The following is a 16,600-nucleotide window of genomic DNA, read 5'->3' on the forward strand; positions in this document are numbered from 1 at the left end:
AATAACCAGGAGCTCGGCCGCAGGGTTTGGCACGGCGGACTCCCGGGGACGCCGGCGGAAGACGCTCATCGCGCCGGCTGGTAGCAGCGCTGCTCGCCTCTCTGCGTCCAGACCGTCACAGGAGCTTTAATTCAACGCGTTGGTCAGCGTCGCTCTTCTGGAGACGGGGTCAGTCCTGCAGATGCACAAAGCTGCTGAACTCTGTTCGTGACGCGGAGGAACATCACCACCATCATGTCGTGTTGAAACTTCTGTGAAGGAACAATAACAAGCGACGAGGATGAACCGGAAGAAGGATAAAGGCTTTGAGAGCCCGCGCCCCTTTAAATTATAAGTATTTCTGTTGAAATGTTTTCTCTTTGCGTGAAGCAAACACTCTGCTGACTGGACGTTGTGCTGCTGAGTGACTGAACACACTAACAGCTTGTTGTCTTTGGTTTTACGACCCATCAGGTGGTGTGTATCAACAACATCAACTTCCAGAGGAAGTCTGTCATTGTGAGTACGACACGTTTGTTCATGCTTCATCTCCTCTGATGTGATCGTCGATCTTAAGAGGTCAAGAATTTGCTGTTTTATCCCCGTTTAGTTACATATTCGTTTTTCCAATTAAGGAGAACTACTGAAATATGAAAGTACACACAAGATGATTTACTGATGGTATTAAAACGCTCCAACACTGAGAACTCCTATTTATTAAACATCTTACATGTGTGAAAGATAAACAGGCAGATGTTTCGTGTCACTAAATGTTAAACAGAAGTCACTACTTCGGGTTTAGAAACCCTCCTCTGCATCTATACGTGCGGCGGCCACGACAGTAGACAGCTGTGGTGAATGTTTGCCGACGTCGTCCTCCTCCCTTCTTCGTCCCTCAGGGCTTCGTCGAGCTCACCATCTTCCCCACGGTGGTCAACCTGAACAGGATCAAGCTCAACAGTAAACAGTGCCGCATCTACAGGGTCCGAGTGAATGAGCTGGAGGCCCCGTTCATCTACAACGACCCCACCCTGGAGGTGTGCCACCACGAGTCCAAGCAGTGAGTCTGTCGTTGTGAACTGCTTGTTCTGGATGCACATTTCAAAAGAGCTGGACTCACGTAATCATCGCTAATGACTCAACCTCACTGTGTCGAATCAGAGCTTTCACATTATGTACATTTTAGGTAGTTGTTACATAAAAGGCCAAATTCATCAGCTACAAGTGACATAAGACAATTAGCAGTCAAGTTTTTTCATAATTAAAAGCAGTTTTTATTTGTTCTGCCTCATTAGCTCCAAGGTATGGAACCCAATTATTGTAATAATAATAATAATAACAACCATCATACTCGATTCTGTGTGTCAAAGTGACTGATTTTTCTAATAGAAATGCTTGAATCACTACGTATATCGATTGTCTTTAGTCTGGTATTCTGTTTTTTTTTTGTTTTTTTCAACCGTCCAAATCTCCAAACAGCTTTATAAATCCATGTGACTGTACAGATTCGTTTTGGCTCATCGGCTCAACAGAAACAGTCGAAGGTTTAGACTCTCTGCCAAAGACCTTTATTATTACTGTTCTCTACAGTTTCGAACAATACTGAAGACATTAAATCTATGAAAAAAAACTTTGCCGTGAAGAAACAAGGTATAAATAAAGTACAATATTTTAGATTGCTCAAAGCAGCCACTGTTTATCTGGTTGACAGCTTTGCACATTTTTGGAAAAATCTTAACCCGCTTTATGAGGCAGTCATCTGGAGTAGTTTTCACTTAACAGGTGAAACTTCTCAAAAGTTGAGAAGGAAATTTCTTGCCTTTATTCAAGGTTAGTAAAACCTTGAATAAGTAGATGTGACCAAACGTTTGTCTGGTGCTGTATACTTTAGGATAGATTAGATTAGATTAGATTAGATTAGATTAGATTAGATTAGATTTGACTTTATTATGCCCACAGTGAGGAAATTTGGTCGTCACAGCAGCAAAGAAAACCATAAAGTGAGCACAATATGAAAACATTTACAAATATGTATAAGATATAAGAAATAAGATAGATACAAAATAATTATTTTAGAATAAATACACACACACAGACAATATACACAAAAAACAAATAAAATAAAATAAAAATGAATAAATACAGTTTGGGATAAATGGGAAAAAGTGTCCGGTGCTATGAAATGAAATCAGATGAACAGTGCAACGATATTATAGGGTGGATACTTTATAGGACTGTTTATACGGGGGGATGTTTCCCTTCAACACCTCCGGTTGTATTGAGACCAATCAGTCAGCTGGACTTCGTATTGGAGTGTTGCATCATCCAGGTGATGAATTACGGTGACAAGTTCAGTATATAATTCACTGAAATAGCCTGAAACCAACACAGATGTCTGGTCATTTTAGATGTAAATTATGAACAGAATTTGCCCCAAAAATGACCAACTCGCATCACAATATCTTCTTCTGTGTAACTTCTGAGTGTAAACTAGGTTTTCAAATACTATTGAAGGCATTTTGTCGAGCAGATGAGCTTCGAGGAAACTTGAAATACATTTGGTTGTGACAGTGAGACAGAAAGTATTAGAAGTTATGTTTAACACGTCTGTAGCTGTGTTATGTTTCTCCTGGTCCGTTATTGTCGACATCACCGTCTGTCCACTTTAAGAGGGACTGTTTGGTAGCAATATCATCATTTTGTCTAAAAAATGTGTCTCTACAGGAGGAACCTGAACTATTTTTCCAGTGCGTACACGGCAGCAGTGAGCGCCGTGGACCCCGACGCAGGACACGGAGAGTTGGTCATCAAAGTTCCCTCTGAACTCTGGAAACAGGGAGACGGTAAATTCAAGGGCACACAGCAGGATTTTGTGTCATTAATCTTATGCATCATACTTACAAATTATGAAGACTAACATAATCTACATATTTTTACATCTCCATCATCCTTTCCAAAAAAATGCTTCTCCAGAGAGCTTGAATTGATATGATCACCAGGTTTCCTTAAAATAAGTTTTGATTGTAAATGTTTGACAGAAACGGAAACGTAAGATCCTGATTTCTGTGTTTTGTGTGTCCAGACTTGAAGGTGTTGAAGGTGTACATTGAGTTTTCCCTGGATCAGCCCAAAGGAGGGCTGCACTTTGTTGTTCCTGATGTGGAGGGCAGCATGGCGGAGCGAGGAGCCCACGTGTTCTCCTTCGGATACCAGAACTCCACAAGGTCCAGAAACAAAAACAACACACTCATCTCCTCCACAATGGCACTGAAAACACTGAATCGTGTTGCCGCGTAGCGTGTAGACAAGCTGCTCGTAAAGAATCTGCTTGTTTTCATTCATGAAGTCCTCTCCTCCCCAGGTTCTGGTTCCCCTGCGTGGACTCGTACTCCGAGCTGTGTACGTGGAAGCTGGAGTTCACCGTGGACGCGTCTATGGTGGCGGTGTCCTGCGGGGACCTGGTGGAGACCATCTACACCCACGACATGAGGAAGAAGACCTTCCACTACATCCTCCCCATCCCCACCGCCGCCCCCAACATCTCCCTGGCTGTGGGCCCCTTTGAAATCCTCGTGGACCCCTACATGCATGAGGTGGGTTTAAATGACGACCCCTCTGCATCTCATTGAAATAAAAGTTACAGTTATTTTAGCCTGTAAATAATAACACAAACAATTTGGGATGAAAGAAAAGAGAAACATAAAGAAGACTCCCAACAGAACAGTTCATTTGAAAAGAAGATACTTTTTGTTTCTAGAATACACAATCTATTTAGAGTCTTATTAGAAAAGCAATAATTAAACACTATCCCTACTTCACTAATCTTTCTGTTCAGGACATTTTTTTTTATGTATTCATTATATTATATGTTTTTTTTAACCAAAACATTGCACGACACATTGCCTGATGCACCAGCAGTTTCGGTGCAGAGATTACAATCACAAAGACAGCAACACAAAGTGAGTGGTATTGAGTAGCTCCTGTGAGAAAGCTGTGAGACAGAGCAGGAAAGCCTGACAGCCTTTATGTGTCAATCGTCACGGCAACGCAACAGCTTTCACACTGTAAACAATACCATGAAGTACACCCTTTTGAACAGATGTAGTGTATTTATAAAGGATAATGAGAGGATAGAGTGTGAAGACATCACACAGACCTGCACAGTTTTCTATGGCTACAGAGATTAAATATGGTCTGTTTCAGTTTGAGCTATAAATTAATCATCTATCGTTGTTCTGATTTAAAAAAAAAAAAATGCAGATTGAGATACATGATGATAGATGTGTCAAATTATTGTTACAGCTTCACTTCTTCTAATGAGTGGCGCACAGGTTCAAGTCTCCTCAGTTGACTGAAGTTCAGGGTGTTTCTGTGACTGTTTATTTATAACTGTGAGTCCAAAATGAGGCTCGTGCACATGTACCTGGATCCATAATGACCGAGTTCCCAAACAGAACCAGGCGTTCATAAATCCAACCACAACAATGCGTTTAAATATTTCTGTCTTTGTGTGTATACACAGTTTTAGTCATTAATCTACTCATGCTGTCTGCACAGGTGTTTGCTTTATGAGTTTGAACTATGATTGCTGGTTTAATGTGGTTTTAACTGCAGTTGTAATGCAGTGGTTCTGTTGTTTGTCCACCTTTTTGTATGTTTTACCAAAGACCACTAGATGTCCCTAAAGGCAAACTAGCAGATTAAAATTCAGGTGTAGGGGTGGGCGATACCGCCCTAAAATTATATCACGATATATCTGGGTATTTTTGCGATAACAATATTTTTGACGATATGACAAAATACTGAAATATATGTGATTATTAATTTTAATCACATACAATTTCAACAAACGTGTTATAGATTATATGCCAGCATAAATGTAACGTTATGCCTTCAAATATTCATTAAAACCAACAAAAATGACCTGTTAGTTCTTTAGCTTGTGAACAGCAGTAACTCAAAGTGAGATTGAGATCCTGTGAACAGCGCTGAGGAGGATCTGGAGGTGCAGCGATGCAGGAGAGCTGCTGCTCTGTCAGGACGACGACCATCAGCAGCAGAGCTTCCAACTACTTCCTCACCGCTGTCGACACATTCAGAGATGTCGGGGTCGGATTTGATCAAGTTTATGATCGAGGTTTTTGCTCATTAATAACGTAGTTTGGGGCTTTTGTTGCACTCTTGTAACGTAACGAGTGGAGAAGTTCACCGGAGCGTCTGCTGCTCCGTGTGTGTGAAAGGGGGCGGAGCTTCCCGGTGTGAAACACAGAGGACAGAGGAGGACAGAGGAGGGACGGAGGACAAACATCGCAGATGAAACTCACTCTGCTGAAAACCTACAGAATCCAGCGGCTCTCAGCCACGCTTGTTGTCCGATAAGCTGCAAATGTATGACATACATTTCCACTTCGTAAAAATATGAAGTCATTACGTGCTATCACCACATACATGTATTTATATTGTTGATAGATTATACTGGTATTGTTGTGATTGATATGATATGGCACACTGCTAATCTCTTTAACGAGTGTGAACTGTGATCTAACAATGACCACCAGATGTCCCTGAACACAAGGTGGCAGATTTAAGGTCAGGTGTCCTTCAAGTGTTTTTCAAAAGGATGATAGTGTACATTTGAAAAAAAAACCTCTACTGCTACCTTGTTTGTCGAGTGATCATTTAAACAAATGATTTGTCCTCCCAGGTGACCCACTTCTGCCTGCCGCAGCTGCTCCCTCTGCTCAAACACTCTATGTCCTACCTGCATGAGATCTTCGAGTTCTACGAGGAGATCCTGACGTGCCGCTATCCGTACGCCTGTTTCAAGACTGTGTTTGTGGACGAGGCCTACGTTCAGATGTCCACCTACGCCTCCATGAGCATCTTCAGGTAGGCCAGGAGGAAGTGTGTATTTCCCTCATCTTTTGTTGTTTGAGGTAAAACTGGAATTGGTGCAGGAAATTAGATAAAACTATTATAATGTACTGTAGTCTGCCATTAATGCAGTTATAGTCATACTGTATGTTCCTTATTCCGTCTGAAGGTTCAGCTGTTGTTTCTGTGTTTCAGCACCAACCTGCTGCACAGCGCCACGATCATAGACCAGACTCCTCAGACCCGCCGCTGTCTGGCTCAGGCCCTGGCTCAGCAGTTCTTTGGCTGTTTCATCTCCAGGATGTCATGGTGAGACTTCTGATCGTGCAGCAAAGCCAAAATCTGACACACAAGATCATTTCCACAAAGTCAGTTTTGCTGTTTAGAGCCTCTAGAAAATTTTGTTGACACTGGGTATGAGCAGGGTCCATTTAAACGCCAGCTATTCAGCATGTGGGTCCATTTTCCTGCATTTGAAAGTGACAAACAAAACAAAACAGTTTATTACAGCGATGTATAGCAGTCCCTCCTTGCGATCACAATAATTAATGCAAATTCAAGTTAACTGCAATATTTGCGGGAGCTTGCAATTTTATTTTTCAATTCCCGCAATTTTTCAACATAAAAGATCATCAGCCGAAGCTGTGGTGAAAGTATGACGACATAAAGTAAGTCTTTTCAAACAAAACTCATTTTATTAACAAAAATAACCCCTCATTTACAATCAGAAAGACTCTGCTCCTGGTTTCTCATCACCAAATAAAACTGTTCAAGAGGAAAAGCAGGAAGTGACAGGGTTTGCAGGAAATGTGTCCTTCACATTCAAATGATCTCATTAAATGATTATTATCATAAGAAGTGATTAAATATTACTGTATGTCACAATAATTTTATACGTCAAGTTGTCAGAGACTCAGTAGGCCTATGTTGAATTAACATGAATTAAACAGCATCTAAAGCTCTTATTTTTAAAGCTGATGTAGTCGTTGTATTTTATATTACAGTATAGACGGTGTGTTCTGGAAACATACATCACTTTTAGGATATTTACTTTTAATCCCACAGTTTTTCAATAAATCTATTTGAATAAATGCATTTAAAAAGATTATAACCAAAGTATTTCTGTGATGTGCAGCATAATTACTACCAAAGGAAGTAATTACATATTTATTCCTTCATCAGGTAGTCCCTTTAAAAAATAGCAATTTTCTTACTCGGCTTGCAATTTTTTCAAATTCCTGTAATTTTACACAAGAAACTCCACAAATTCCACCCAAATTTTTCAAAAAATCTGTCGCAAAATCAAACAATCACAAAAAAAACCTCCTGAGGGATTGAAAAGGCTGGATTGATGCAGTTGACGTTTTGAAATGTACAACATCTCATCCCTGAAATTAACTTTATGAATGTGGTTTGCTTTAATTGAAGAGCTAATGTCTATTTGATCATGCAGACATGACATTTTTTCTCTCTTCATACAATTACTTACCAAGTTCAGCACTATGAAATCCTTCAAGGAACGACTGTCCAAAAAGGTGCTGTTTCCTTGCTCACTCCGTCCTCCCTGTACAACAGCAGACCACCTTTGAGTGCGATATTCAGGTGTAAACACTTTGATGTAGATGTAATCAGACTGGTAGTTTGTTTCTGAGTCAGACCATGATTACCCTCCGAGGCCAGATTTTTATGTAATGGAAAATAAGTGTCATCATTGTTTGGAAGCGTTCTCACACAGTGTACAAACCGCCGTGAACCGAGCCCGGCAGAAGTGTGTGGTGTTGTTTAGCCCTGGGACCGCTTCATACATGGCCGGTGATGAAAGATTTACAGCAGAACCAAGCCACTCTGTGAGAACCAGGAGTCAGAAGTTGGGCCAGCCTTGGCCTCAATCGCTGTGTTCCCCAGCATGATGAATTGCGGTGTTACTGTGTGGCAGCTTTGCCAGCGTGGTCCGTGTCCACGAAAGATGAGTGATTCTTCAAACCTTCCATCCTTTTCTCTAAACTGTAAGCACAAAACCCAAATCTCAAACTATGTTCACAAAACCTCGGACTCTTCTTGCAAAACCAAACAATCGCCTCAAAACAGCTTCATCTGTCCTCAAAACCAAATCATGTTGTCAGATGGAGCTCCAAGCCCGTCAAAATAAAAAACATAACCGCGTCAAAAAAAATGGAAAACACATTTCAGTGTTTCCCCGAGGATGAAGTTGTTCCAGTGGATGTGCGGCGCTGCTGAATGGATGAAGGGGAAACACTGCAATGTTTGTTTACAATACAGAAAATGCATTTTGAATTTCCAAAAAACAAACAAACATATAACTCAATTGGATTCAGTATTTTCATACAGGAAAAAATAAAGTTGTGGAAAAGGACAAAGATGAAATGTAAACGAGAAGATGTCCTTGGAGGTCATTGATGCACCTCGTATACACCTCCTCTTCATCCTCGTATAAACCTCCTCTTCTTGCTCGTATACACCTCCTTATCTTCCTCGTATACACCTCTTCTTCCTTGTTTCTTCCTCATATACACCTCCTCGTCTTCCTCGTAAACACCTCTTCTTCCTCGTATACACCTCCTCTTCTTCCTCGTATACACCTACTCTTCCTCGGCCTCTCCGATAGTTTCTGTCTGTTGTTGATATGAACAACCTTCACTCTGATCTGGCTTCTATTGCTTTTTGTAATAAGTGTGATCAGTTTTGAGTCATTGTGTTTAAGATATGACGGTTATGTTTGAATTGTGAACTTTTGCTGCCTGCGGTCACCGTTACGAACCACAAGTGCATCGCAGTGAAAACTTTTTGTGAGTGAGAATGTGTTTAAAGTTTCACAAAAAGACTCGATGAGATCTGCTGACTGTGTCTAAATCGGTGAAAACAGTTTACGGTTTTGCCAAAAGAGTTTGTGATTCAGTAAATGTGTTCAGGCTACTGAGTGTTTGGTTCGGAGAATGGAGTTTAGTGTTTTAGCGATTCATAAAAAGTGTAACGGGCTCATGGAAATGCAGTGGTGCAGTGCTGTTGATAAAAATGCCTGGATGTCCTTATTTTCCTCTTCATTCATCCTCCGTTCACCTTCCTCCTCCCTCGCTGACCACGAAACACACATCAGATGTACTTCTGTTGTTGAGCTGGCTGATGTTGTGAAAGGAGAAAAACCTCAGGAGAGTCACATCTCTTTGATTTTAACAAAGTGTGGCGCTGCCTGCTAGCAATTAATCTGAGTGGGGGTTGTAATTGAAAACAGGCCAAGCTCAGTAGCCTGTCAGACACATAAAAGAGAAAGCATGAGGAAAAGAAAAATCTGTGAAACTTAACTGATAAATGGCGAAAAACAATACCTTGGATTACTGTTTTGCTTTGTGATTCCAGAAGTTGAAGTTTTCTTTTTAGTGATCGTGTGCTGGAGAGATGTGACCTGTAGTCTCTGGAGACTGTCCATCATACTGGGTTGTTGGACAGCTTGCAATTTTCCAAGCCTGAAGCTGGGGCTCCTTCTTAATAAAGCTTTCTTACAGCTGTGACGCTGAGATCATGAAAGAGAGGAAATTCTGAGCTTAACAGTCCATCAGGTGTTGATTATCGGCTATAATATGAGTGTTAGAGCAAAGAGGATCAAAATACTTCTCTCCATAATGCTGATTACAGCTGATGCACACATGACATCATGTTTGCTTCAGCTCAGTGTCGAGGCGGTGAAACCACCAAGGTTGAATCAGCATATTGTGTTTCTTTGTTTTTACGAGCTAATAAATCCAGGCTGATAAATTTATGAGAGCGGTTTGTGCCGTGTCAAACTCCATCAAACCTGAGGGTATCAGGGTAAAACTCACTATTATAGAGTGGTGAAGCACCTCCAGTGTGGCCTTAAACGATTTAAAGAGGTTGTCCACGATGAAGCAGCTCAGAGCAGTGAGGGATGAAGAGGTCACCAGAGTCTCGGTTTGAAGGCGTCCCTGCACGTGACTTGACACTGCAGCGCAGGAGACGGAGACGGAGACGGAGACAGAGACAGAGACAGAGACAGAACAGGAGACAGAGACAGAACAGGAGACAGAACAGGAGACAGAACAGGAGACAGCAGGAGACAGAGCAGGAGACAGAGTTGGAGCAACTAAGTTGCTTCACTGAGGACTGTTACGTCGAGCCACTCCTCATGGTTGCTGTAAATCCTGGACCACACAGAAGTTCAAGTTACTTCAATCAAAAGTCATGGAGTCAACCTGAATTTCATTGTTGTCATTTTGCTGTGATTCATTCTGAATGATTCCTGAACACCATAAATCCCTGAATAAATGAACATATTTTTTGAAATAATGTGTATTTTGTGCCATGTTCCCTCTCAGGGCTGATGAGTGGGTGCTGAAGGGGATCTCTGGTTACATCTATGGTCTCTACCTGAAGAAGACCTTCGGAGTCAACGAGTACCGGCACTGGATCAAAGAGGTGAGGTGATTTCCATCCAGCTGTTTACTCAGTGATGAATCAGTTGTGCTGTATTTGATCAGTCATCTGCTAAATGGAGGATCTTATCCCGTTAATAATGATGAGGGTTTAAACCAGTGGTTCTCAAACAATTTCTATCAAGCCCCCCTTCGGTAACTGAATTAAATAAATTGAGGCAATCAAAAGAACACAAATCTCTTTATCTCTGTTTTGTTGTTCATGCCACAGCATTAATTATATTGACTTGATACAAGTTTAGTATCGCTCAGAATTTTTCCCATCTGTCATCCACATGATGACGTCAGCTCGTCACAGATTTCTTAACATCTGTCCTTCATCCAGCTTCAGTCTGTAATACCACAAGCAGTTTTGCTCATGCAAAGATATTCCAAGCTAAAAGTCCTTCAAGCTTGGATCCAGCACATTTCTTCTCCCTTCTTCCCTCTGAAATCAATAATGAACTTTTTAGTCTTCTCAACACTCGGTTTTGAAAACATTTACATCATTGATATGAGCTGACTCTCCCGGCCGGGTCGTTGCTTTGGTTGAGTCGAACCATAAGGGGACGGGCGTCATCTAAAGAATTTGTTCACATTTCATCATATCATATTTGAATCGAATCATATTCGGGCTCAAACATGTACAGATGGATTTGAGTTGACATTTCCAATTAAGAATGAGAACTTATCTTCGTTGGTTTAGAGTTTTCTTGTCGGCGTGAGCAAGAGGATGAGACGCGGTGCTGCTACTCGGCTTCATGGACGCTTGTTTGAACTGTGAATTCTACAAATCTATTCTGGTGGAGTCCCAGAATTAAAATGAAAGATAGACGAACACTGGAAATAGAATAATAGGTCCCTTCAAGTTAGTCGGATGTGTTCAAAGCCGAGCCTCGAAGTTTATCTTGCGAAGGGGTAAAGATAGAACAATGAGTCAGCTAATTAACTGGTTGATTGTCAGGAAAATAATCAGCTGTTTCTGTCATTTTAAAGTAAAAATAGTACAAAAACTTATTTTCAACTAAGAGGCTGGACGGCTTTTCTTCACCAGATATCAGTATAAACTGAACATCTTGGTTTTCATTTTCATTTGAGCTTTATAGCTATATATCAGTGTTGATAAAAGTAAATGTGTGACTATTTCTATCAATAAATTATTTTAGTCATTTTTTAAGCAGAACTATCTGTTTCTTTTTTTTAAAATATTTAATATGTTTCTACAACGATGCTAAAGACTTGGTAACCGTGGAACCAAACCACACACATTTTTGTGGAGTTGCATGAAAATACCACTCATCAGCGACGGCACTCATTCGGCTCCGTGTCAGATATTCTGAAGACGTAACTGTTTATGTAGGAGACCAACACTCGATCAAGATTCTCCTCCTCTACCTCCGAGAAGTGTCTCAACACCGATGCACCAGACCAACAACGGCTGAACATCATGCATGATATTTTAGTGATAAATCAACTCACACAGGTTACAAATGAAGAAAGGATATTTTGTAATATACAGTAATTAAAAAACATAAATGGTAATACTGTTTAAATGAACCAGTTCCTACCGAGAGTTGTGTTCACAACTTTTATTACGTTTTCTTTCTTTGCTGTTTCCTTACTCCGAAAAGAAAATGAAAAAATGGTAGATTAAAAAAAACCTGAATATTTCTGTGACCAATGGTCTAATAAAATAAATAATTTTAATTCATCATGTTGAGCTGTGGGAGATCATAGCAGGCACTCGCTATACTGACAAAATGATGAGAACGGTCTGCAGATGAATCGATCATGATTTTTAGTTGCGGTCAAATTAGCAGCTCTGCAAATGACGTGCATGATGTTATAAAAGAAATAAAGTGGAAATATATTAAACTGAAGGGATTTCATTTATTCCTGCTGTTCAATAAATGTTCATATATTTTCTTCTGTTGTTCCGCAGGAGCTGGACAAGATCGTGGAATATGAACTGAAGATGGGAGGAGTTCTGCTGCACCCAACCTTCAGCGGAGGCAAAGAGAAGGACAAGTACTTCCTTTAATTCCAGTTTAAATCCCTCTGAATCTCTTGCACTCATTCACTTTTTAACGTTTGAAGTATGAGTCTGACCTCATTTGCTATAACATGTGACATGCTGACTGAACATTTCCTCTTCAGCCCGACTCCCCACCTTCACTTCTCCATCAAGCACCCCCACACTCTGTCCTGGGAGTACTACAAGATGTTCCAGTGTAAGGCCCACCTGGTGATGAGGCTGATAGAGAACAGGATCAGCATGGAGTTCATGTTGCAGGTCCGACACACACACGACTCTCTTCTCTGGTTTTGTAGCCACAGCTGGAGGCATCATGTTTTTGGGTTCTCCGTCTGTCCGTCCCATTTTTGTGAACGTGATATCTCAGGAACGCCTCGAGGTAACTCGGTCAGACTTGGCAACAACATTCACTTAATACCAAGGATGAATTGAATAGATTTTTGTTTTTTTGGGGGGGGTCAAAGGTCAAGGTGACTGACGCCAATTAGACAAATTCACGTATTATTTCAGGAACGCCTGGATGGAATTTCTTCAAAGGTGGTCAAAGTTCAAAGTAACTATGACTTTACATTCCCCTCGACTGTCCGTTTTTTTTTTTGTGTGAATGCAATATATCAAAAACTCCTCGAGGGAATTTGTTCAAATTTGTCACAAATGTTCACTTTGGTTCAACAAATGAACTGTTTAGATTTTGAAGGTCAAAGGTCATGTTCACTGTTAGTTCAATATGTGTTTGGACAGATATACATGTAAACTACAACTTGAATGTTTAGCGGAGGCCTACAACCGATAGGCGGTAAATCTAGTTGTTGGTGTAAATGTTGTAGGAAAAGAAGTTACAGTTAACTTTAAACTGCTTGTTTCTTTGTCTCCTGTCTCTTTTTTTTTTAAAGTCTTTATTTTTCTGTTGCCCTCTGTCGTGCCTCTCCTTCAGGTTTTCAACAAGCTCCTGAGTCTGGCCAGCACCGCCTCGTCTCAGAAGTACCAGAGTCACATGTGGAGCCAGATGCTTCTGTCCACTCACGCTTTCCTCAAATCCATCTCCAACGTCTCGGGCAAAGACATCGGCCCCCTCATTAAACAATGGGTGTATCCTTTTTAAAAACGGATCATTGGGACACGTTGCACAGTCGAAATAATCTTTCAAAATAAATCACTCAGCAGGGTTTTCTGCAGCGTGGCAGCTCGTCTCGAATGACTTTGTAACTGCTTCAACTTCTGTCATAAGGAGCGGAAACATTGGCATGAAATAACACCAGACACTGAAAGTAGGATCTTTTGAATTTAGACAATTAATGTGCTGTTGAACTCAAAAGAAACCTTTTCCTTGTAAATATAACACATAATTTCCCCAAATTTTCCTCAACTCTTCATATTTAGAGACCAGAGCAGTGTGGTGAAATTCTTTGGTAGTTTTGCCTTCAACAGGAAGAGGAACGTGCTCGAGCTGGAGATCCGTCAAGACTACATGTCATCTGGAACTCAGAAATATGTGGTGAGCCTTAAGATACAACAGAAAACAAACAGTTTGTAGATGGTGTCTGTCCAGCAGTGTGGGGAAATAACAAACCATTGCATGTTTAATCTAAATCCACACCTGGTTTATTGGTTCTCCTCTCACCAGAATTTGGACTTTCTTCTATTAAATAACGAAATAAATATTTCTCTGCAGGGTCCCATCAAAGTGACGGTCCAGGAGCTGGATGGATCCTTCAACCACACGCTGCAGATAGAAGAGAACAGCCTCAAACACGACATCCCCTGTCACTCAAAGAGCAGAAGGTACCGCTGAGCTCAACGGTTCATTCTCTCTTCAGTGAATATTGTGTTTTACAAAAGCTCCATCTTGAGAATGTCTTGGAGGAATTTCTTCATACTTGGCACAAAGACTCACCTGGTACCAAGAATAAACCGATGAGATTTTGGAGGTTAAAGGTTAAAGGTCAAGGCTACTGTCACCTCACATGCTCGTCAACATCATATGTCAGAAATGCTGGGACGGAATTTCATACAATTTGTTTAAAAGTGTTCGCTGTGCCGCAGCAATGAACTCATCAGATTTTGGTGGTCAAAGGTCAAAGGTTAAGTTCACCGGTAACAACAGTGGCTCGTAAAAAAAAAAAAGTTCAACCTCAAAACTTCCAAACGGCTGACACAGCTGCTCTGTTTGGTCCAAGTTCTCTCATCTGTCTTCTCTGTTGAATGTACTTTAGCAATCAAGCCTCACCCAGCTGTTAACAAGCTGTTTTGTTCCCTGGCTTAGTAGCAAGTGTACCCAGCATGCTGTTCGGTGGGGTAATTTAGTAACTGTAATTATTAGTAGAAACATTAATGTAGTGTTAGTCGTAGGCTATTAATTGTTGTGTTATAAAGTTATAACCATTAAGTGAGAAGTGTGCACAGTTAATATGACCCAATACTCCACTCCAGTATATAACTGTCAGGCACAGTCTTTTGTAATGCCTCTTTTCAGTTTCTATTCCATCTTTACTGTTTTCTGTCAGTGAAAAAGAAAGAGCAGCAACAAAAGGTTTTTAATAACAAATGTTAGCCTGTAGTGTTTGTCTGACTAATCTTGGTTTCTTTTTCCAGAAACAAGAAGAAGAAGATCCCTCTGATGAATGGAGAGGAAGTCGACATGGATTTATCTGCGATGGAGTAAGAACATAAATCTGTCACTTTCATAATTAGAAATGTAGATATTGTATTACTTGAATCCACTGTGTGGTTTTGTTTTTTTCATTGAAGGACAAGTTTTTAAAACTGGGCTTATCTCCCTGAAATAAACATCTTCTCTGTGCTCGGTATTAAACCCACCTGATGTGTATCGTTCACACCTTGTTTGCATTAAATGTGTGAAATTGCCAATAGATCTCTGGGTACCAAGAGGTACTTGTGTGAGCTGTGTTGAGGTACTTCAAATCTCTTGAACTCAACGTGTCCCTTGTCGCCTCTGCAGCGCTGACTCTCCTCTCCTCTGGATCCGGATCGACCCGGACATGTCCATCTTGAGGAAGGTGGAGTTTGAGCAGGCCGACTTCATGTGGCAGTACCAGCTGCGCTACGAGCGGGATGTGGTCGCGCAGGTGGGCTAACGGCAAGAGTGCCGTCATTGTCTGTACGATACTTTACTTCCTGCCTTCATCGGGTTTATCCTGCAGGTCTTTGGCAGTAATCTTGGAGGTTTTCAACCATCCTGATTCCTCTTTGGGAAATGCTGCTCCTTCTTCCACACCGCAGTGATGAAGGATGTCTCTTAGAGCTTGAAGTGTCATGGAAATCTTTCTAAACCAGTTCCTCTTTACTGTAATGAAATCAATTCCTTATCTTTACCATGTTCGCCATACATGGTGCATTAAAATGCGGCTCAGTGAGCAAAGAGGTGTTTCTGTTTGTGTTCTTGTGCTTATTGAATTTCTCATCAATTTTATCATGTCATTTAACTCGTACAAATGTTTTTTGTTTTTTATAGTGGATCATCAGAAAACCTTTGATGTGTAAACTTATGCAACGTCAGCAGAGTTCAATAATTGTGATCCTAAATTGACCTTCCCTCTGCGATAGGAGGAGGCCATCTATGCGCTGGAAAAGTTTTCCACTCCGGCCTCCAGACTGGCTCTGACTGACATCCTGGAGCAGGAACAGTGTTTCTACAAAGTCCGTATGCAGGCCTGCTTCTGTTTGGCTAAGGTATGCGCACCAATCAGCAGCGTTTCCCAGCTGACCAGACCTTTACTGCATGTCGTTCCCCTGCACTCTTTCACCACACTCCCTGTCTGTCTACACTCCACCATCTCAATAAAAGCAAAAATGACAAAGAACATCACCACACACTTGCTTTTATATTGATATACCTGTGATTAGATGTGGGGTTGTTCCCTTGGTAAAACCTCAGTAAAATATGGTGGTAGACAGCAACATCCACGGGACTAAAGCCATGTTCAGACTGCAGGCAAATCAGATTTGGTTCTCAAATCAGATCTTTAGGACAGACTGACAGTCTTTGCAAGGAAACAGATCTGATTTAGTATGTCCACACATCACCAACCTATCTGCATAGGTTGCTGTGGTAACGACGTACGCGCAGCTAAACTGGTGACAGGCTTTCCAATACAGAAGCTGCCGGGACGGAGGTGGCAGCGGACCTCTGTCCTCTGTCCTCTGTGTTGTATCCTCTGACCTCTGTCTTCTGACCTCTGGCCATGGAGTGTTGTTTTTGTTGTCTTTTGCAACACAAAAATCAACACTTTCTGATAGCAGCCTGTGA

At 41.1% G+C, this 16,600-nt stretch overlaps 1 protein-coding gene across 1 annotated transcript in view; it reads left to right on the forward strand.

The window, feature by feature from the left end:
• Positions 1–69: 69 nt before the first annotated feature.
• The window catches only part of taf2 (TAF2 RNA polymerase II, TATA box binding protein (TBP)-associated factor), a 36,088-nt gene continuing 19,557 nt past the window's right edge, over positions 70–16,600 (forward strand). The window contains exons 1-17 of the mRNA XM_069143455.1: positions 70–330; positions 444–498; positions 879–1,039; positions 2,704–2,822; positions 3,062–3,203; positions 3,341–3,572; positions 5,684–5,868; positions 6,049–6,162; positions 10,203–10,302; positions 12,241–12,326; positions 12,456–12,591; positions 13,268–13,422; positions 13,714–13,828; positions 14,006–14,115; positions 14,926–14,991; positions 15,293–15,419; positions 15,898–16,023. Of these exons, the coding sequence (XP_068999556.1) occupies positions 281–330; positions 444–498; positions 879–1,039; positions 2,704–2,822; positions 3,062–3,203; positions 3,341–3,572; positions 5,684–5,868; positions 6,049–6,162; positions 10,203–10,302; positions 12,241–12,326; positions 12,456–12,591; positions 13,268–13,422; positions 13,714–13,828; positions 14,006–14,115; positions 14,926–14,991; positions 15,293–15,419; positions 15,898–16,023 (2,079 nt within the window). The 5' untranslated portion in view covers positions 70–280. The remainder of the gene's footprint in view (positions 331–443; positions 499–878; positions 1,040–2,703; positions 2,823–3,061; positions 3,204–3,340; positions 3,573–5,683; positions 5,869–6,048; positions 6,163–10,202; positions 10,303–12,240; positions 12,327–12,455; positions 12,592–13,267; positions 13,423–13,713; positions 13,829–14,005; positions 14,116–14,925; positions 14,992–15,292; positions 15,420–15,897; positions 16,024–16,600) is intronic.

This window comes from Embiotoca jacksoni, unplaced genomic scaffold (genome assembly GCF_022577435.1).
Source record: "Embiotoca jacksoni isolate LCO1_2020_lvr unplaced genomic scaffold, fEmbJac1.0.p SCAF_11, whole genome shotgun sequence".
Taxonomy (NCBI): Eukaryota; Metazoa; Chordata; class Actinopteri; family Embiotocidae; genus Embiotoca; species Embiotoca jacksoni.